The sequence below is a fragment of the Mus caroli genome, unplaced genomic scaffold (assembly GCF_978045245.1).
Source record: "Mus caroli unplaced genomic scaffold, Mus_caroli_1 scaffold_14, whole genome shotgun sequence".
NCBI classification, from domain to species: Eukaryota; Metazoa; Chordata; class Mammalia; order Rodentia; family Muridae; genus Mus; species Mus caroli.
In genome coordinates, this window is record NW_028227269.1 from 15103895 (window position 1) to 15126535 (window position 22641).

The 22641-nt window shown below is 46.0% G+C and overlaps 1 protein-coding gene across 2 annotated transcripts in view; it reads left to right on the forward strand.

Moving 5' to 3' along the window:
* The first annotated feature begins 5828 nt into the window (after nt 1-5828).
* LOC147001104 (arf-GAP with SH3 domain, ANK repeat and PH domain-containing protein 2-like) overlaps nt 5829-22641 on the forward strand; it is a 44927-nt gene continuing 28114 nt past the window's right edge. Inside the window, exons 1-2 of one of the 2 annotated variants that reach the window (XR_015045181.1) lie at nt 6097-6220; nt 15784-15858. Coding sequence is in view for 1 of the 2 variants with exons in the window: in XM_085830217.1 (XP_085686343.1) it covers nt 6095-6220 (126 nt within the window). In the remaining variant the exon portion in view is untranslated. Of the gene's footprint in view, nt 6221-15783; nt 15859-22641 lie in introns of those variants that run through there. The other variant, XM_085830217.1, reaches the window with a different exon arrangement.

Sequence of the window (22641 nt, forward strand, 5' to 3'; positions counted from 1 at the left end):
TGTCACAGGAATACCCCACTCTGCTGGTACCAATTTGTCTTAGTCAGGGTTTCTATTCCTGCACAAACATCATGACCAAGAAGCAAGTTGGGGAGGAAAGGGTTTATTCGGCTTACACTTCCATACTGCTGTTCATCACCAAAGGAAGTCAGGACTGGAACTCAAGCAGGTCAGAAAGCAGGAGCTGATGCAGAGGCCATGGAGGGATGTTCTTTACTGGCTTGCCTCCCCTGGCTTGCTCAGCCTACTCTCTTATATAACCCAAGACTACCAGCCCAGGGATGGTCCCACCCACAAGGGGCCTTTCCCCCTTGATCACTAATTGAGAAAATGCCTTACAGTTGGATCTCATGGAGGCATTTCCTCAACTGAAGCTCCTTTCTCTGTGATGACTCCAGCTGTGTCAAGTTGACACAAAACTAGCCAGTACATTGTTCAAGGAGCACAATCAGGCTCAAGTGATGTTGGAAATAATGTAACTTTACCTATAAACATTGCCACTATTATGATAAAGGGAAATGTGACTATTCCTAAAAGATCACGATGGCCTGTTGGTAATGCTACTGCTATACGCAGCGTGCCCTGGTGTCATACAGACCTTGCATTTCCTATAGTTTTTCACCTTGCCAATCAAAAATTTTTCCTCAGAAAGAAATAGCAAAGGGTTTTGTTTTGTCACTTCCATTGGATTTTGCCGTAATGAATGATAAAGGAGATGCTACAGGAAAAGAAAATATTTGGCCATATTACCAATGGATTTTAAGTAATGAGGCAGGTGCTAGTACCAGTTTGTTAGCCTTTGCGTTGCTGAGTGGAACCTTTCATGAGTTATTGAATGTTTCTGCCATACTTTCCAATAGCTCTGCTCATTTAGATAATGTGACATCTAATAGAGTTATCAGAAATATGACTACTTCTCCAGTAGAAGTTTGTGTTAATCCTCCATTTTTCTTTATATTGGCTGAATTTCAAAACAATACAGAATGGTTAGATTGTACATATGTCACTTGTTTTTTGACGCAATGGAATGGAACCACTTTCTTAGCCTTAGTGGTACATTTGCCAACCTTTGTCCCTGTGCCTGTTGAGGCAGATCCAGAGAAGTTCCCAATTATGAGTCTTGTTCGGCAAAAGAGAGATTTTGGAGTCACAGCTGCCATTGTTACTGCCATTGTGGTGTCTGCAGCGTCAGCGGTTACTGCAGGAATTGCTATGGCCAATCAAGTTAATACTGCTGACACCATAAGTCAGATAGCAGAAAAAACGTCTGAGGCATTGCTTACCCTGCAAAGGGTGGATTCCCATTTCACCTCAGGGTTAATGTTAGTGAATCAAAGAGTGGATATTTTACAACATAACATGGAACAGATGATGGATGTCATACAAATGAGTTGTGTGGCATCAATTCTGCATGTGTGCATTACTCCCATTAGGTATATTAATAATTCTTTTATTAAAAGTACAGATTTATCGAATTATCTGAAGGGGAACTGGTCGCAGGAGCTGGAAAGGTTGCAGACGAAGCTGCAGATACAGATCCTGAACCTTAATGGAACCAGAGTGGAACCAGTGACCCTTGGAGACTTTACCTCTTGGCTTACCTCTGCATTTTCTTACTTTAAGGAATGGGTGGGAGTGATTTTGTTTGGTGCTGCCATATGCTGTGGACTGGTATTCATGCTTTGGTTGGTTTGCAAATAAAGAACCCAACAAAAACGTGACAAGGTGATTATAAGTCAGGCACTTTTAGCCATTGAAAACGGTGCCTCCCCTGAAATTTGGTTATCTATGCTCAAGAATTAGTCGGCGTCTGAGTTCTCTGCTCTTGTACCCCACGGATTTACGGATCCATTGCACTGGGATGAGAGAGACTCAACAATCATTGATCAGCCCTTGCACATCGCTGAGGTTTCCTCATTGCATGCGGTAGGGTGATCATGATTTCCACGCTAATTCATTCCCTTAAAACTTAGCTGGCCTCTTTTGTAGAGTTCGCCCTAGGTTATTTAGCAGTTGCCGTCACACAGCGTCACGGTATCCAAAGACGGGCAACTTTCTTCGTGCACAGACCAACCTAAGACACGGGGCCTGGTGGCGATAGGGTAACCCTATGACGGGTAAGACTGAGACACTAGAGGAACGACCTAAAACAGGAGCCGTGGCAGATGGACATAACTGGACAGAACTAGTCCAGCATTATTTTATTAAAATTAAAAGGGGGAGATGTGGGAAGCCACATACCCCATTACAAGATGGCACTGGCTACTGCTGGCCACCACCCATAAGTTTGGGTAAACAACCAGTGTGCGCATGTGCAGTAGAGTTTTTTGCCGAGTCACTGCCTGGCCCGAGGCAGGCAAATGAGGTACTGAAAGCATAACCAATTGGTTGTAGACACGCCTTTCCTAGTCCTATATAAGCAGCACCAGTTCTGGGGCTCAGGGTCTTTTCGCCTCTGCAGTCAAGCTCTCCCAATAAACGTGTTCAGAAGGATCCTGCTGTGGCGTCTTCCTGGTGGCGAGTCGGGGGCTCACAGTTCATGTTCAAGGTGTGGTTGATCCATTATTCCTGCACTAGCTGTCAGAGCATGGCAGCTAAGGCCAGGACTATACAAGGCTTCCATTTGGAGTTTCAGCTGATACCTGCTAGTGGAGATCTCCCAGGCCCAGAAAGACAGACATGGCAGATAGTCCTGAGGTAGCCTCCAAGTTCTGAATGGAACCCTGCTCAGGTCTCTGTGGGACCTGGAAGAGAGATGCCCAGTCTGAGCTGGAATGTTCATACAGGTTGCCTGAAGCTGGTACGGGGAGTTATGGAGCTTAGGCTGCAAGGAGGGACACCCGGTGAAGAACAAGAAGCATAAGATAGAGGCAAGATGATCAGTAGGAAGGGAGAGGATAGTGAAATTGTATATTGCCTCAATTCAGTTTTAGGACAATTTTATCCTTGAGAATTATTATATATTTTTTGAGTCAAGGTTTCTCTGTATAGAACACTGGCTATCCTGGAACTCACTTTGTAGACTTGTCTGTCCTGAAACTCATAGAGATCCACCTGTCTCTGACTCCTGAGTGCTGAGGTTAAAGTGATGTGACACCATGCCCAACAAGAATTAATTTTAAAAATAGATATTTCAGGTATTTTTAAAAATAAACTTAGTGGTGTCCGTCTCTCTAATGGTAATACCAGCATCTTCTTTTCTTGATGCATTAAAAATATGTAAATGAGGGCTGGGGTAGTAACTCTGTGTTCGAGCACTTGCCTATAGGTTCAAGGCCTTGGATTCAATCCTCAGTTCCACATACAAAGGAGTGGGTAGTGTTCTCTTGATTCCTGTTCAACATTTAAACTTTAAATTATGTTCATGTCTGTGTGTGTGTGTGTCTGTGTTTGTGTGTATATCCCTTTGTGTGTGTCCCTGTGTGTGTCTCTGTGTATGTGTGTGTCTGTTTCTGTGTGTGTGTCTCCGTGTCTGTGTGTGTATGTGTGTGGCCCTGTGTTTGTATGTGTGTGTATATGTCTGTGTATGTTTGTATGTATGTCTATGTGTGTGTGTGTCTGTGTGTGTCTGTGTGTGTGTGAGAGTCTGTGTGTGTCTGTTAGACACATTCATTTGTTTGACTGGTACTATATTATGCCAAGGAAAAACACTACTTTCTTTTAACTTCCCAAAGCATCACAGAGACCAGGTTTCCAAAAATAAAACCTTGAAAAGTTACAGGGAATATTCTTCAATTTCAGAGAAGAACAAAAGGACTTATAGGTGGGAAGAGAGGCAGAGGGATCAGAAAATTGCTTCCTGCAGGAGAGCCTGTACTATAACACAATACCCTCGAGTTAATACATGCTGAGATAGGTGTGTCCCTGAGACACTAAATGGAAGGATGTTCACAATGGTGGAAAGTGGCAGAGAGTTGCAGAGTTTTGGGATTGTAGTTTATTCCCTTGCGCAGGAATAAAAGCTACCCACTGGCACAGCTATTTTTGAAGTCTGAACTTATTCACATGCAGTGCTGGTAAAATACCAGAACCCATACATAATGTCTGACCCCAGCTGCCACCACATACAGCAGATTTGTACATGGGAGCCTTAAAAACATTGACTGGTCTACTGTCCTATGGCAGCAGGAGACCACTTTTATTTCCCGCGTTGGGTTTACAATGTCCCTCACATTCCCTCCTTTTCAGACCCACAAAAGGTTTTTGTAAAGTTTCTCTAGGCTGTATTGTTGGCAGCAGTAACCATGCCTCTTGACTAGGGAGTTAGAGGGTGTGATTTTTGACTAGTGTCTTCAGAACCTCTGGGTTTTAAAAATACAGCTGAGAATTTCTGAATGAGATATAGATGAAAATGTCCTAATTCAGATGATTTATTGGCCCAGTTGTGTCTGTGATCAGTCAGCTGTGGGTTGGAGTACTCTCTGAGACCCATCAGGTACAATACCTCCCTCCCCCCCCCCCCCCCCCCCCCGCTCTACCTCTGGTTCTCTTGAGAGAACTTCCACTTCCTACCCCACATCAGTGCATTCTATGATCTTCTCAGGGTGAAGCCTGGCCTAGAACCCTAAAACTGTCTTCAAGTAACTGGGAGTATCCCTAATTGTACAAGCTTAGGGAACACGATGCTTACTAGGGGTTGGAGTATTCTTCCAAGTCGAAGGTCATGGGTTTGAATTCCCATTCATCTTGTACCATGGTCAACTCCCTATGCAAAATACCTCCCTTTACCCCGGCTTTTTTTTTTTTTTAATATATTTTATTACGTATTTTCCTCAATTACATTTCCAATGCTATCCCAAAAGTCCCCCATACCCCCCCCTCCCCCATTTCCCTACCCACCCATTCCCATTTTTTTTTTTTTTTTTGGCCCTGGCGTTCCCCTGTACTGGGGCATATAAAGTTTGTGTGTCCAATGGGCCTCTCTTTCCAGTGATGGCCGTCTAGGCCATCTTTTGATACATATGCAGCTAGAGTCAAGAGCTCTGGGGGTACTGGTTAGTTCATAATGTTGTACCACCTATAGGGTTGCAGGTCCCTTTAGCTCCTTGGGTACTTTCTCCAGCTCCTCCATTGGGAGCCCTGTGATCCATCCACTAGCTGACTGTGAGCATCCACTTCTATGTTTGCTATGTTTCTATGTTTGCTAGGCCCCGGCATAGTCTCACAAGAGACAGCTATATCAGGGTCCTTTCAGCAAAATCTTGCTAGTGTATGCAATGGTGTCAGCGTTTGGAAGCTGATTATGGGATGGATCCCTGTTACCCCGGCTTCTTAAGGCTGTGAGAAGGCGCACAGACAGAACATGGTCCCTCTTATTGTATCCCCAACTGTCCCAACATCTTGTCCCGCTAAAGTGCCCTGGAGGATTTCACTGTCCTGTAGGGGGCGAGCTACCCACACTGTCTCATTGGCACTTCCCTGAGGTTCTGGTGGGGAATTCAGGGGGTTCTGAGGCTAAGGGTGGAATTGGGGAGCAAAAGGGTGGGCTACTCTCCAGCCGGGAAGCCAGTTTGCCCGGTTCCACTCCACGCCCTCTGGGTAATGTTGCTAGAGGTCATGGCGGGTGCAGGGTGGGAGCCGGGCACCGCAGCCCGGGAGAAGGCGCGCCCTCAAACCCCAGCATGTCCCAAAGGCAGACGCAAAGGGGCGGCCCACAGTCGCTGACTGGGCCCGATCGCACATCGCCCTCCTTGCTGTGGCCTCTGCTTCCTGGCGGCGCGAGTCCCGATTGGCAGCCAGGCTTGCGCCCCGCCGCGTCCGCCCTTCCACTTCCCTCTCCCAAGTCGGATCCGCCCCTCTTCGCAGGAGGCGTAGCGGGCAACCGGCTCGGTCGCACTGTTCTCGCTGGCTGTGCGCGCCCGCGTCTGGGCTGGTATGCAGAGTAGGCGGCGGCGGCGGCGGCTCCCGGAGCACAGCCAGCAGAGCTGAGGGCTGCGCGCGCCCCTGCTGCCACCCGGCGTCCCGTGGTGGCTCCCGCGCCCCGCGGCGACCTCCGCGCCCGCGCTTCCCTTTGTCTGAGTCCCCGAGCGGCGGGGTCGGAGCCCGCGCCCTGAGAGACTGAGGCAGCGGCAGTCCGGGCCCCGGTGTCCCGGCGATGCCGGACCAGATCTCCCTGTCGGAATTCGTGGCCGAGACCCATGACGACTACAAGGCGCCCACGGCCTTTAGCTTCACCACGCGCACGGCCCAGTGCCGGAACACCGTGGCGGCCATCGAGGAGGTGAGCGGTAGCGTCGCCCGCGCGGGGCGGGAGGCTAGGGTCGCGGGGATCGCGCTGCGCCCTGGGCACCCGGTAGGCTTCCGCGCCTGGTGCCCGATACCCAGTGCCCTCCGCCTGCGCCCACACCCGGGAAAAGTTTCTGGTCCCCCAAAGCCGGACGCAGCCGGACCAGCAGTGCCCGACACAGAAGCCCTTTGTTCCCTGCTCTAGAGGGAGGCTGCTTGGCCACTTTGGGCCTTTTTTGGGAACGCTCCTGCCTGTTCCCATTTCCCTCGCAGGGTTTCAGGTTCTTTGCTCCCATCCTCGGAGAGGTCAACTTCCGCTGCATAGTGCGTGGCGGCTGCGAGCCGGGGACCCCTGCGAGCTCTGCGGTCCCGGAGTGATGGGTCTCCCTGCGCGGACCTCTCCAACTTGTTCCAGAAGTAGCCCGGCCGGGGCAGCTGTGCCTTCTGAGCCAACAAGCAGAGCAGATCCAGGGGACCCCAAGCTGCTTAGGCATGGGTGCCCATCCCATCTTGGGAGGCCTGGCAGTGCCCACTACTTGCCTCAGAGCAGCGCAGTAGAGGGATGTGGAGAACCAGCGCTTTGAGGTCCAAAAGGTCTTTGGTGCCCACTTCTGGGCTACCTGTGTGGTGCCTGTTGACAGTATAGTCAGCTCCTTTGCCCTTAACCTGGAAAAGGGCCTGCATAGTCATTGTATTGAGTAGCTAAGCAGCGAGCTCTCCAGATCCTGGGGAAGAGGGACTGTGAGAAGGAAGCCCTTTGGGTTGAAAATTGAAGCAGGCTTGGAAGAGGCTGTGTGAGTCCAGAGACCACGGCTGTCCACAGCTTGGGAAAGCCTCACTTACATCATTTTCTTTACCTCCCCAACAGAATTTAGAGTTTCGTGTTTTCAGCTCTGTAGGCTTTGTGCGTCCAGCCAGACTCACAAAAGGTAGCTGGAGAACGAGACACACATGTGTAGCAGTAGTGAACCGATGACTACATAATTTGCTCAGAATTTTAACATCAAGGTAGATATTTTAAAATACTTGTGCCAGAGCTTGTTGTTCAGAGAGCTTTTAAATTAAGCTATATCATTACATCCTTTCCCCTTGCTTGAACAAAGCATTTGCTATTAGGCTTCGCCTGGGCAGGGGGTGGGGTGGGAGACTAGACTATTGTTCTTTCGTATAATTTTCGAATTAAACTTCTGCCAATAAGTCATTATAGAAGTAAATTTCCTATGTATTAGAGCGTATTAAACCCTGTACTATATTACTTGCTACACTCCCTAGTCTAGTCACGTCTCAGAACTGCAGACAAGCTGAGGAATAGCAAAGAGTCTTTAAGTAGTATTCTTGAGTCAAAATAGTATTTTGACATTGGAGTTAATCCTACTTTTAAGGGGAAATTTTTTGTCAACTGTGCACTTTCAAATAAATTGAACTAGTTGGATAGAAGTTAAAATATATTCTATAAGGAACAGAAGATGTAGCTCATCTACAAATATATTTGGGTACAAACATTTAAAACTTGCTTCGAAATATCATTTGTTATTAATTTTTAAATGCCAATTATTTAAATTAAATTAAATATACTATAAAAATTAAAAAAAAATATTTGTCTTTGTAGACCTACACAGTCAGGACTAGACACAATGAAAAATACTAGGTTCAGCATCCTGCTCTTGGAAGTGAGCTAGGGTATCAGTTCTTCTCCTTCACCCTCATCCCCTTTCTTTTCTCTCTCCTGTCTTCCAAAAGATCTGCTTGTAAATCTTTTGTAGCAAATTCAGTGAGAACAGATTGCTTAAAGGTAGAATTCCCTCTGTGGAAAGGACACTTGTGTGTGATGTCCTTAAAAGACAGCCCATGTTTATTTTATAAAGTTAGGACGCTTCTCTCATTGTATTGAATCAGTTAGGTATCACTAATACTCACAAATGTTGGAAAGCCTGGCAAATAGGAGTTGCAATTAAAGTTGGCATGGCGTCTCTCTGGTTAATTTTCGTTTATAGTGGATGAACCCATAGCTGCTTTTCCATGCAGTGCAGGAGATTACCCAAGAGCTCAGTTACTGGGTAGATTAAAGAGAGACTGGATTTGGTCATTCTGTTAAATTGCAGGCTGGCTTCACTCAGCCTCCTAAGCAGAAGATGGATTTGAGTTGGAAACAGGGAAAACCTGAAATCTTTGCAGGCTTATCTCATTTTAAGTAAAGCCAGCATCCACTCTAAGATAATAGTGTGTGTGATCTAATTTGAAGGGTGAAAGGTCTCAGTGTGGATTCCTTAAAATAATGCTTTCTTTCTCCTCCTACATTATTTAATGTTCACTTCCAAAACAAAAAGTTGTTCTCTGTCTAGTGTAATAACACACCATGTTTACAATACTTGGACTTTAAGCAAATGTCTTTTTATGGTAAGATGAGACATTAGGGTAGGTTTTGTGACATACAAAATGTTATGAATTTCATAGAAATACAACTAAAAAAATAAGTCCCTGGTCATCTACTTAAATGAGTTATGGAATTAGTAAACTTATCTGATTAACTTTGGCAAACCTGTTTGCTTCCAATGGAGAATATGTCTAGCCATGTTATTTTCTGACTGAAATAGGCTTTCTTGGCTTGCATACCCGTAGCTAGAATGTCAGTGGTTAGCCAGTGCCTAGCCTGTATTACAGGTATCATACTGTTGTGTTTAATCTCTATCCCTGCTGTGCAGATAAGGAATTTGAGGCTAGGAGATTAGTTCAGGTTATAGACACATCAAGTAGAGTTTAAACTTGGCTGGATGCTGCTTTCTCAAACTGCATGGCGTTATCTAATGCTTAGTTATGGTGCTTTCTCAAAACTGCCCATAGCTAGATCAGCCACCTCCAAGTCAGGCTCCATCACTTTCCAGTTGTATGAATTGGGATGAGACCCTCCCTGCCCACACACTCTTTTACCGTTTTCAGTCCAGTTCACAGTCTAGATAATCATGTCTATTTCTGAAGGTTCTGGTACAGTACCCAGTAGACTTAGTAAATGGTAGCTGCTTTACCAGATTTCACTGTAGTTACTGTATAGACCCTGGAATGAGAATGGAGCAGGGGAGAAGAAAATGGATGAATGGATGAAGGTGTGCATATAAATGGAAATTGTTGTCCTTCCCCCTAGGTGTGCCTCTGTGTGTGTGTGTGTGTGTGTGTGTGTGTGTGTGTGTGTGTGTGTGTTGGCTCCTGTGCTGACCCAGGCCAGAGGCTGAACTTGCAAAGCTTTCCTGAATCAGTTCCCCACAGCCTGTCTCTGCTTCCCCTGAATCCTGGGGATCCCCATGCAGGTTCACAAGCTTGTGTAGCAAGCACCAGACCCCCTAAGCTGTCTTCCCAGCCCCCATGCATTCTCTCTAAGGAGCTTATTGTCTTGGTAACAGGTGAGAGTGTAGCTGGTTTGAAACTTTTCATTTAGTGATGACTTTCTCTGGGTGACTTACTTTGCACAGTTTGCAAAGTGCAGAGCGCAACTGGTGTAAGCTTTGTGCTTTGGAAATAAGGGAGAAAATAAGTAGTTGTGGCATAAATCTGAAAACAGAGCTGTGCCACCCCCCACCCTCTTCCCAGCTTTGACTTTTGTTTCTTAGTTTATTTGAGCCTCTGGTTACTTCAGAATACTCTGGAAATAGAGAAACATTGTGTGCATTCTTGGGACACTCCTGTTGTTTGTTAGGGCTTCTTCATAGCTCCATTCATTCCTACCCTGCTTATTTGGCATTGATGTAGTTTTAAAATAAATTTGATATTGACTCTTAAGTATTAAAATTTAACTTTTTCCTTCCATGGCCATGAGTCTCTTATTTTGTTGTCCTTGGTTACCTTGGAAATTGCTTTGCTATTCTAACTGCAAAAGGAGAATGAACATCTAGACTGTACAGACTCCCAGGGGATGCTGTTCATGGGGCCAGGCTCCGCCCAGCAGTTCCAGTGGGAACTGGCCTTGCATTTGATTCTGAGTTGTAGTCCTTTGTGACTTGTTTGTAAACCAGCTCCTTCAGAATCCCAGGCTAACAGATTTTGAATCTATGGTCAGAAGGTAGCTACCTTTTTCTCAGTGTATCCTTGGAAGGGAGTAGGTTAACAGGCCATCATTTTATGCTTCCCCTAAATTTGAATTGGTGTCTCTGGAACGTGTTGAATCACTTAGGGTGGAATTGGTTTCCCTCCAGGTGAATTCAATTTCTCTTTTATGATTAGTAGTGCAGTTACTATGATACCACTCCTTGTGCATCCCAGCTCTTGCTGTGGTGCATTTGGGACCTGCTGCTGTGTGTTAGGTGAAGGGATTAGACATCTCTTCTCTTTGAAAGAATCTGTGGTTCCGTGGGGAGAAACCCATTCTCCAGGCAGATCAGTGACGTGAGGCCATGTCTGCGAGAGCATCTATGGTGATGATATAGAGAACAGGAAGACTGGGACTGCTTACATGTGATCAGAGCATCTATGGTGATGATATAGAAAACAGGAAGACTGGGACTGCTTACATGTGGTCAGGGATGTGGATGAAAGGGCCTTGAATGGAAGCCTGGTGCAAGAGGCTCCAAGGTGGTTTAATCCAGTCTTCCATATCTGTGTCCCTACCTTAGGGAAATATTTATCCACTCTTAGGCTGGTGATCAACTAGGCCTTTGGTGGAATTTTTCTATCCATCCAGGCTGCAGAAGGCTGCTAGGCCAAGAATTTACAGAGGCCTTTCATGGTGGGGGACTGCACTTTTGGCTTTTGGTCAGCATTGTAGCCCAAGAATGAAGTCAGCTCCTTGCTAACATTATTTGATCTCAGATGCTTGGTGGCTACATGGGTTGGTGGCCACTCTGTTGCATGATGTGGATTCAGGACTTTGTTCTCCATACTTGCAGGAAGTCCTGTTGATGAGCACAGTTTTAGGCCCTTGCAACTCCAAAATGCTTCACCTGACAGCACCAGTCAGTGTGGTGTGGAACTTGCAGAGCCTCAGGATCCATGGCAGAGCTGTGGAAATAGTGTGTGCATTTTAACAGCACTCTCAGGAGCAGTGTGTGCACCAGGGTTTGAAAGTACTGTTGTAGGCTGCCCTGAGTCCTGGCTGTGTTCAGAGTTGCCGGGTGGGGGAGGGGGGGTCTGTGGACTGGAAGAACCTGGTTCTGCTCTCCTGAATTCTGATTTCATATGATTTGGGTGAGGCCTGGAGCTTTTATATTTGTAAAAGGCTCCTCCCTAGTTGATAATCACTGATAGACAGGTGATTATGTCATGTTGTGTGCCAGGTAGTGATGAATCAAGGTTATGCATAACTTGGGGAAAGGATGTGGTTTTGGAAGGGAGGAAACTGAAGTAAAGACAGGCCTCTCTGCAGAGGTGACCTTTGAGCAGTCTGGAATGTAGAGGCTGCCTGCTTGCAAAGACCTGGGCATAGAGGAGTCCTGGAAAAGGGCTGAGATGTGAGTATCAGGGCAGAGAGAAGGCCTGTGATCAGAGGTGAGGGAGAGCAGAAGGGGCCTGTGTGGAGGGGTGGCTTAGGTCCAGATAGCACTGGGCTTTACCTTGGGGAGAGAATTTGCACTTTGGCTGTGAAGTAGCGCAAAGCTGTTAGAGGGTTTGGGGCTCAGACTCCCATGGTCTGATTTCCTCTTTAGGATTTACTTTTTATTGATTTGTATCTGTGTGTGACACTCGGAGTACAGATGCCCTCAGCTTATGCAGCCAGAGTTGTAGGCAGCTGTGAATTGCTTGGTTGTGGGTGCTGGGAATGAAACTTGGAACCTCCAGAAGAGCAGGAAGTTCTCTTAAAATAAACCATTTCTCCAGCCACTGCTTCACAGTTTAAAGACATTTCAGTGCTTGTTCCTAGGCCTTGGAGAAAAGTGGGGAGACCAGCAAAGGAGTAGGGGTTCATTTGGGTGCTGCGGTGGTGGCAGTTCAGAAGTGTCCTTTGAACTGGGTGTCATTCCCTGGTACTTGAAGCATGGGTCTCCTATCATCCCCAAGGTAAAAGTGGCACTGTCCAGCATGCCTTAGTGGTAGAGACCAGGGCTACTGTGAAGATTGGCTGGCTGGAGGACTTGTATTGAAAGCAGTCTTTTTTTGTTTGTTTGTTTGGTTTTGTTTTTTTTTTTTTTTGTTTGTTTGTTTTGTTTTTTGAGACGGGGTTTCTCTGTATAGCCCTGGGTGTCCTGGAACTCACTTAGTAGACCAGACTGGCCTCAAACCCAGAGATCTGCCTGCCTCTGCCTCCTGATGCTGGGATTAAAGACGTGCACCACCACGCCGGGCTATAACCAGTATTTTTATGAGCTTTAATTCTATGTTAAAAAAATGTGCTTTTGCCAGTTGGTTGCCTAATACCAAATGGTCAGCACCGAAGCCAGACATATAAATAATATTATACAGATTGTGCAGGCTGTGTTTATATGTTTAGGGAATATATATATGTATAAAATAACAAATGAAAAGAGAGGTTATGAATTTGAAAGAGAGCAAGCAGGGAGATGTGGGTTGGTTTGGAGAATAGAAACAATGAGATTATATTACAATTTCAAAAAATGAAGAAAAGTAAAGTAAGAAAGCATTAAATGGGCTTATTTAAGATTATTCCTTTTTGAGAGAGGTCGTTTAGGCACAATGGAGTCATGTGACTCTGGGTTTCAGCAGTTGACAAAACAGGAGTTCTGACCACTCTGGTTGGTTCTTCAATGTCCTTTCACTGTACAGAAGTGGGTTTCCTTAGTGCAAGCTGGTGTCCATTGAGTCTCTGCAGGCCAGCTTCCATTGTTGTCGACTTAGAGGAGCCAAGACTGACAACTCCAGAGATATCAAGTGCTAACCCCTGGGGAGACAGGTAGCATTAGAGGCCCTTTTTTAGAGGCTTTTCTTCTCTTGTTTTACTTTTTAGGCAGGGCCTCAGGGTTGCCTTGAACTCTATGTACCAAATATGACTTTGGATTTCAAATCCTCCTGCCTCTGCCTCCACCTTTGAAGGCTGCAATTACAGCATGTGTTATCATGTTTGTTTTATGTGGTGCCAGGGATCAAACCCTGGGCCTCTTAAATGCCAGGCAAACATTCTACCAACTGAGCTGCCTCCGTAGCCTCTAGAGGCATTTATTGAGAGGCCTTCACTGCCACAGAATGAGTTGTCAAATAATACACCTGGTCCCTTAGGGCTGTGGGTTCCAGTAAACCATCTGGGTTGTGTACATAAAGGCCTCATAGTGAACGGACTCAGGGTGTGTCTTCCAGGCCAGGAGATCTGTGTGTGGTGGCTGCTGCTTCTTAGAGGGGCACAAGCTAAACCATGTCAACTAAGGTAACTGTTAGGGACAGACCTTCCACCTAGGGCTGTCCTAATCATTAGGACCCATTCTTCTCAGATCAAAGAAAAAGTCTCCAAAACTAATACCCACAGGAACATGGCAGAAGAGGGGCTACAAAGAGCATCAAGGGACAAATTTGGTAAAACACTTGCTTTCTGGATATAATGTGACCATTGCACCCTGGGCAGTGCCATTCCATTTACATGCACAAGATCCAGCGTAACAGATATTGAGTAATATTCCATCAGGCAGCACTAAGTGACCTTAGTAATGATGGTGATGGTGATGAAGAAGGAGAAGGAGGAGGAAGAGGAGGAGGAGAAGGAAGAGAAGAAGAAGAGGAGCAGGAAGAAGAAGGAGGAGGGGGAGGGGTGGTGGAGGGGGAAGAGTGATGGAGGGGGAGGAGAAATGGGGAAACTAGGAGGAAAAAGAAGACACAATGAAGACACGAATGTGGAAGTGTGAGAAAGCATGTAGGTAGAGGTAGGAATGAGAGATAGAAACAATCAAGATATACTGTGTGCACATATGAAATTGTCAAAGAATAAATTAATAACAAATAAATAATAAACCTTCCAGTTCAGCTCACCCCCGCTTCCTGACCATTGCCTTGCCTCTAACAACCCTAACACTAAGAACCCTAATCCTAACCCTAACCCTCTAATAGCCTAACCCTAAGTCTAACCCTGCTTACTGTGAGGGAAATGTCTTCAGTATACCTTTTGAAGTGAGAAACCATTTCTTAATCTTGATCTTTTGAGATAGATCCACCTTCAATCTAGGCAATAGATTCTTTTGGCATCCTATATACATAAAAGACAATGAACAGGGTTATTCTTTCATTTTTTATACTTGCCCTATTTTTGTATTTTAGAAAAGGCGATTTGCTTGTTTGATTTTTAAAATTGGCATTGGAAAGTACTTACTTCTTCAGAATTCTGGTACATAGTGAATATCAGCTGCAATATCCTGCAACATGAGATAACCCGTCCTTGAATTTTCTAAGTTCCCTTGGCCGAGAGCCTTTCTATATTAGACATTAGAGAGACATTCTATCAAATTTCCTTTCTATATCCATAGAGAAATTCATTCTGATTTGAGATATGTTTACCTAGAGAACCTGTCCTAATACAACTGTGGCTTTTCTCTACTTTGCCACTGATGGCGATGTGCTGGCTACCAAGAAGGCTCAACAGTGTTTCCCTTACATTTCTGGCTTTCCTCCCAGGATTATTTGGTATCATCTGGTGAAAGGGAGCTGCAGTCTCCCTGAGCCCAGCACTGAGCCACAAACAAAACTCTTGTTTCCTAAAATCCCTCTTTAATGTTCATTGCCTGGGCTCCCTCCCACTCAGATTGATAACCCCACTGCACCTTGGGTAATGGGCTATGCAAGCTCTTCCCCTGGATTTCAGGAAGAGGAAGGCAAGTGCTGTGAGGCAAGCTCAGGCAAGGTCTGAAGTCAGGTCCTGGTAATGCAGGATCATTACTCACAGAGGGCAGGAGCAGGCAGCTGACTAGCCTGAGCTGGAATGTGTTGGGAACTAAAAGGGGGCCCTGGGGAAGAAAGGAAAGGGGGGAAGGCCCACACCGTGCCAGAGTTCCACCTATGATCTGGACAGAGATGTGGGAGAGCTGCCATACACTCTTTGCTCAGCCCCGGGTGTGCATCTAAGCCTTTGACCCACTCTTCGGGCCTGAACAAGGGGCAGCCCAACCTGGGAGCCCCGGGGCTACTTTCCTAAAGTCCTGGGGTTATGGGAGAGAGGGATGAGGGATGAGAGGTTCCCACACCTGTGAGAGTGAGCACAGTGGATCTGGATGGAGCACATGAAGGCCTTCCATGGGGAGATTAGAAAGGGCTCATTACGAGAAAGCCTATCCCATCCTCCAAACTCAGTGGGCCTTGATGAGCAGAGACATTCTATGGTTTTAGAGCTTTATTATAGAAAGGCAGGGAGAAAGAGAGAAGGTAGAAGAGAGAGAGAGAGTCCCCCCTAGAAGGCTAGAAGGGGGAAGGCTAGATAGAGAGAGGAGAGGAGAGGAGAGGAGAGATAACAGCCCTTTTTATGGTCTTTACTTTTGTTAGGTAATTGGGGAGGAGTTTATCCTGAAGGTTAGAAGCTTGGGACCTTGCCTACTTTTAGCCATGCTTCTCTGGTGGTGGCTGTGGGGAGGGGCAGGGCAGTAACTTAAGCAGGAGCCAGAGTGCCTTGAGCATGAGAGAATGAATGCCTTCCTTGTCACATAGGTGAATTATCACCCTTTCGGGGTTCAGACCTCAGCTCAACTGGAGACCAACCTGTCTGTGCATAGCCCAATGCCCCACATGAAAGGTGAGTTCTCCCCCAGAGCTGGGAGGGGTGAGAGTCCTCTTGGAGGACAGGTTCAAGTGCTAATGTAGTGCAAGCCACACCTGAGATCTGGAAAAGGTCTGACTCTGGACATGAAGCACACTTTAACCTTGGGGAAGGGTGAGACCCACTGGCCAATCAAGGTCTCCAGTCCGACCTGCCAGTCAGACAAGGAGGCGGGATCTTATGGGTGCCTTTCCCCAAGTTCACTGTGGCTGTGCAGGCTTGAATGGTTCTCTGTGTCCTGCTCTGAGCTCTGCTGTTGGGTGCTGTGAGAGGACCTCAGGGAAGCTCTGAATTCGAGGCATGGTGAGCACAGGGTTACTGCCCACAGAGGGTAGGGGCAGGGTGCTGAGCAGTGGAAGCTGGGGTGGTGAGTCCTCTCTGGGGCTGGATGGGAAGTATAAGTCATATGTGAGCACCTGTGAGGTCTCTCGTGTTGCTCCTCACTTGCTCCATCGGGGGTGACCTCTGAATAACTTCCCTATCATTGCCCAAATCGTTTGAACCTTAGGCTGGCTTGTGAAAACAAGGGTGGTTTCTTTGAGTCTGTAGCACACATGTCCAAACCCCTTTGTCTTTTAGTATACATTAAGAAGACAGGTAAAAATCTAATAGGTCTGATTTCATACATTATACTTGTTTTTGTTTTGTTTTGTTTTGGTTTTGTTAATTTTTGTTCTGTTGCAGCTTTTTCATATTTTTTGCATCATATGTTTAGTGAGTTGATAATTATTTGGCAAAGGGACTTTAATAATTTCAGAATTTTTTTGTGGTTTTATTGAAAAATGATAGACCTCTGAGAGGATATTCTTCTATTTCAATCGTTTGTAATTTTCGCCTTCACATATTTTGCTGAAGTCCCAGTTGTTTATTGCCACGAGACTTTTAGAATCCACATTTTTTTGACTGAGATAATCAATTTTTTCTCTTCCTCTTGAATCCCTGAGATTCTGTCTTCCTTTCCTGTTCTATGGGTGAACCTTGCCTCTGTAGTTGTCAGTGTACAGGTAATCTCATGTCCTGCTCTTAGGGACTTAGCAACGCTTATGTCATTTCCTGCCTCCATCCCCTGTGTCTGTTGTCAGGCGTGCTTTATATACATGGACCACCAGCTATAGCAGATCTCTATTTTTGTTCCCTGTCTCTGTTCTCTGCACATGCACACACTCTGTCATCTCTCCCCTCATGGCTCTCTTTCTCCTCCCTGTCTGTGTGCCTGTCTGCAGGTCCTCTTGTGTATTTCTATCCCTTCCCCAGGTTCTCACTCCTCTCCCTTCCCCCAAACAACCTCTTTTGCACTTTATCTGTTGCATGCTTTAATTTCTCAGACCTGCTGTGATGGGATAGCTTGGATTTCTTGGTTGCAATTGTTCCCGGCTGTTACTCTCTATGTTGCTATGCTGGTGTGTAGCCATCTCTGTTTGGGTGATAATTGACCTAGGTACTGGCCTCTGGGTTTGTCTTTTTTGGGGGGGAGTTTTGTTCCTGGGTTACTGTTTGATGCATGGATTTAAAGAGTGTTCATTGACAGTTTCCTATTTTACTGACCTATTAGGTGGGTATGCTCAAGAGGGGATGCTTTGTGATATTAAAAGCTAAGAGAAGAGACAGGCAGGAACAGAAGATCTTAGTAATCCACAAGGAGACATAGTCAGGAGAGAGGTCAAGCAGCCCATGGTGTTTAATACAATTTTGGAACAACTGGGAAAATTGAATCTGGAGTAAGAAATCAATCATGAAGTTGATCTATGGAAGCTTACCTTGTGTCCTTTCAGGCATGGAATGTGGTTGAACAGGGAGTATCTGCCCAAGTGGGGGCTGAGACACAGGGATGAGGCAGGAATGGATGGGCAGGTGGGGATTGTCTATGGTATCTATAGGAGGATGCACAGCAAGAGATGAAATTTCCACTGGTATTCTGTTCCAGTGATAAGGGCAGCTGATATTAGGGTCTGCAGTAACAGATAGTGAGGTAGGTCTTTGGACAAAGTCTAGTCTACAGACAGGCATGGTTGTGGTTAACCAGGAGTTTCTGTCGATAATCAGGGGCTCAGGAACAGAGATGAGTTTGTAAATCCCAAACAGTTTGCTTTTTTTTTTTTTTTTTTGGTTTTTCGAGACAGGGTTTCTCTGTATAGCCCTGGCTGTCCTGAAACTCACTTTGTAGACCAGGCTGGCCTCGAACTCAGAAATCTGCCTGCCTCTGCCTCCCGAGTGCTGGGATTAAAGGCGTGGGCCACCACGCCCGGCTCCAGTTTGCTTTTTGAGAATGTACATTTGTACATTCCAGCAAAAATCCCATGACAAAATCCCCTTATCAACAGCCAGTTAAGGAACATCAGCAGGGTCAAGCTACATAGAGATAACTAAGACCTCCTATAGAAAACAAAAACAAAAACAAAAACAGCTTACCCAAATTAGTTGTCAGATTTTTTTTTTTGGCCCCCCTTGCTTGGTTCCTGCACATTATGCCAGACATACAGTTTTTAAAATATTACAATGCTGATTTGTATGCAAGCTAATTTCATGTTCTGATCTTTGGGACTTAGCAACTGCTTATGTCATTTCCTGCCTCCATCCCCTGTGTCTGTTGTCAGGCGTGCTTTATATACATGGACCACCAGCTATAGCAGCTCTCTATTTTTGTAAAACCCCCCCCCCCCCAATCTTGGTGTAACTACAATAAATACACAAAACCTCTAGACATGGTCTCTCAGTTTGTACCTAATGGGAGTTTGACTGCTGAGAGTCCTTGTTACTGAGCTCATAAAAATGGCCTCTGTGTATTTGCATTGCAATCAGCTCTGTGCTGGTCATTGCAGTTTCTGTGAGTTAGGCATAAAACCTTGATGCTTTGACTGGAACCCCAAGACCCTCAGGACTCCCATCTGAAGGGTTGAAAGACGTCTGTTAGGATGTGTCATTGCTGTTCTTTGTGTGAGTGACCTGTCTGTCAGAAATCTGTCTGTGTACCTTGGTTTTTTGATTTTTCTTGAGTACTCATGGAGGGAGATGAACATAGTGAATGTGGAACTCCAGTGAAGTGGAAATGCTGGAGAGTCGTGGCAAGAAAGGGCCAGGAAGATGTTCCAGGGCCTGGAATAGGGGTCGTGTGCCCCTGGTCTTGATTTCTGGGAAGTTACAGTAGTCTCGGAACCCTTCTCCATGGCTCACAGCTGCCATCCTCTCTTCATTTTCTCCTCTGTACAAGTGGTGGAATCTGCTGCTTAGCCTTCACCGCCCCCTGGTGGCCCTCTATTATGTGTGTGCCACTTTAGTATTCTCTTACTGAGAGAGGAAGTGAGACTGTTTCCATCCCAATTGATATAGTTATTCACCCTCCACCTTGGATTAAGTCCTTCTTATCAAGAGGACCTGTACCCATTAAATTGCCCCTGACAGAGAGCTCTTTATGACCACATTCAGGGCAAAATCAGACTCTGCAAAACGGTGGAAAGGACAGAGACCTCATTTTGCCCCCTTCTAAACAACCCTGTTCTCAGTCTATATGTGACTCTGTAGTTTTGAACTTGGAGCTGTCAGTATATGGGAGGTTGTTTTTCATCCCTTCCAGCAAAGTTAGCATATCTTCCTTAGACCAGGAGTCTTATTTCCGGGTCTGTGGGGCAATCTGCTCCTCTATTCACCTTCTAGCTGTTTGGCCACCTCTTTGGTCTCCCTGGCCTGGGAATCCAGGGTTAAGGACACCTCACCACAGGGCAGTGCAGCCTCTCTTCTCCCCATTCCATCGTATCCTTCCAATGTCTGAACCAGGAGCCCTTCCCATTTTATCCTGGCTCAGACACTACTCCAAATCCCTGATGTGGTGGCAGGGGTCCTGTAATGAGATGGTTAGATCTTTGGTTTTGGAATTTTACAACTTTCTCACTTATTATTGTCTCTGTGTCATAGTTGTTTTAACTCAACATTTCAGACTACAGTCATCTGAAGGAGCCTCAGTTGCAGGTGTGCCCTCATCAGAATGGCTGGTTTCTATGTCTCTGAGAGATAGTGTTGATAATTGATATAGGAAGACTCTCCCAGGAATGGTGGCAATATTGGGAAACAAGTGGTCATGGGTTGGATGAGAGAGCTAGGTGAGAATTGTAGCTGCCTGTGGCCATGTGAACTGGGTTCCCCTGAAAGGCAGCACGGGTCTGAAAGAGATCAGAGGGCAACAAAAGAATGAGGCCAAGACAATCCTTTCTGTTCAAAGCCTCTGAAGTTCACTGAGAGTCTCTGCTTATAAAGAGGGTAGGCCCATCCCCCAACAGCCCATTCTTGGTGCCTGGAGCCAGCCCATAGGCGATCTACAGGGCTTGTCTCCAGAACCTCTCAAGGACCTTTCAGCAGGAAGCAGTGTTTTAGAGAAGACAAATAGGGCCATCAAGGTCAGAAGGCTCTACCCTAGGTGTACTGGCTGGTTTTATGTGTCAACTTGACACAGCTGGAGTTATCACAGAGAAAGGAGCTTCAGTTGAGGAAATGCCTCCATGAGATCCAACTGTAAGGCCTTTTCTCAATTAGGGATCAAGGGGTAAGGCCCCTTGTGGGTGGGACCATCCCTGGTCTGGTGGTCTTGGGTTCTATAAGAAAGGAAGCTGAGCAAGCCAGGGAATCAAGCCAGTAAGTACCATCCCTCCATGGCCTCTGCATCAGCTCCTGCTTTCTGACCTGCTTGAGTTCCAGTCCTGACTTCCTTGGTGATGAACAGCAATATGGAAGTGTAAGCCGAATAAACCCTTTCCCCCCCAACTTGCTTCTTGGTCATGATGTTTGTTTAGGAATAGAATCCCTGACAATGACACTAGGTAATCTCCTTAGTGGCAGCAAAAAAGTCAAAGTCTGGATCAGCCTGCTTCGAGGCTGAGGGAGGCTACAGAGCATGAGAGAGTGACCAAGCAAGAAAGCAAGGCAGGAAGTAGTGTTTGTCAAATGTTTTTGCCTTCATTTTCTAGCTTCAGTTTCCAGTCTGAGCTCCCAGTGTGGTCAGTTGTGATCTGACAGAACCATGTAAAACAAACATTTATTACCTGAGATGCTTCTGCTCAGAGGAAACCATCTCAGCAGCAGAGTAGCAAGGTAGAACAACAACAATAACAACAACAACAGCAATTGTTTCAAAAGCTGATTTTGCTGCTGGACAGAATCTATGGTCTCTTTTGAAGGAATATGGAAAATATCAGAAATTGAGATGGCAAAAATCATAGAAAGCTGTACATGGAGCTTAATCGGTTCTTCCCATAGGGTCTGGAAGATTGGAGTGTTGACAATAATGCAGCCACACGAAGTTGAGGTCATAGAATTTCAGTGGAAAATAAACTGAAATCTTTAAGAAGAGGTCATTTGTGTGATATTTTGCCCCCCCCCCCCCAAAAAAAAAAACCAAAACTTTTGTACTTGGCTTATGCCCTGAGATATTGAGTATTGAGTAAAAATTATTGCCTGATTTAAATATTTTTATTCTATTGTTCAATCTTTCAATTTCTTTATTCAAGTTACATTCCAATCGGTACACCCACCCCATTCCACCTTCCACAGTCCCTCATCACTGACTCCCTTTTATTTCCCCAGGGAGGGTGGGAACCACTTGAGTATCCCCCAACTATGGCATGTCAAGTCTCTGCAGGGTTAGACACATCCTTTCCCACTGAGGTCAGACAAGGCAGCCCAGTTAGGGAAACAGTTTACACAGAAAGGAACAGCTTAAGGGACATGTCCCGCTCTGTATGTTGGGGACCCCATGAAGACTGAGCAGCACATCCACTACATATATGGTGTGGGCCTCCATCCCAGTCTGTGTGTGCTCTTTGGTTGGTGGCTCTGACTCTGAGGGTCTCCTAGGTTCCAGGTTAGTTGACTCTGAGGGTCTCCTCATGGCCTTCCTATTCCTTCAGAGGCCGTCAATTCTTTCCCCTACTCTTTTAAAAGAGCCCTGTCCAATGTTAGGCTGTGGGTCTCTGCATATGTTTCAGTCAGATGCTGGATGGAAACGCTCAGAGGACAATGATGCTAAGCTACTATCTGCAAGTATAACAAATTATCCTCAGTAATGCCAGCCTTGGTGCTTGCCCATGGGATGGGTTACCAGTTGGGCAGGGTATAGTTTGGCCATTCCCTCAGTCTCTGTTTCAACTTTGTGCCTGCCTTCCTTGCAAACAGAACAAATTTTGGGAGGAAAGGTTTTTGGTTTTCTTGGTGTAGTGAACACTTCACTGGTGGTTCTGCCTGACTGCAAGATGTCACCTCTTCATGGTCCATAACTCAATGCTATCTATCTCAGCTAAGATCACCTCCCTAGCTGCATTTGTGCCCTTCCATTCATAGTCTCAGGCACATTCTACAGATGCCCCCACCCTAACCCCGCTCCCTCCCAGCATCTGCTGATTTCATTTCATTTTCCTGGCTCTCCGGCCTTCCCTTGTCTCTTTCCACACCTGTTCCTAACACTCCCCTTCTTCTTTCTGGACTACCGTCCCATCCAGTTTTCTCCCTTCCCACCTGCCTCTTCTGTTTCTTTCATACCCCCTTCTGAGTGAGATTCAACCATGCTCAATTGTGCCTTGTCTTGTTTAGTGTCTTTTGGTCTATGAAGTGCAGTGTGGATATCCTGTACTTATGGTTATTATTCACTTGTAAGTGAGGACGTACATGCATGTCCTTTTAGGCCTGAGTTACCTCATTCCAGATATTAGTTTCTAGTTGTACCCATTTCTCAGCAAAATTCATAATGTCCTTGTTTTTTATACCTG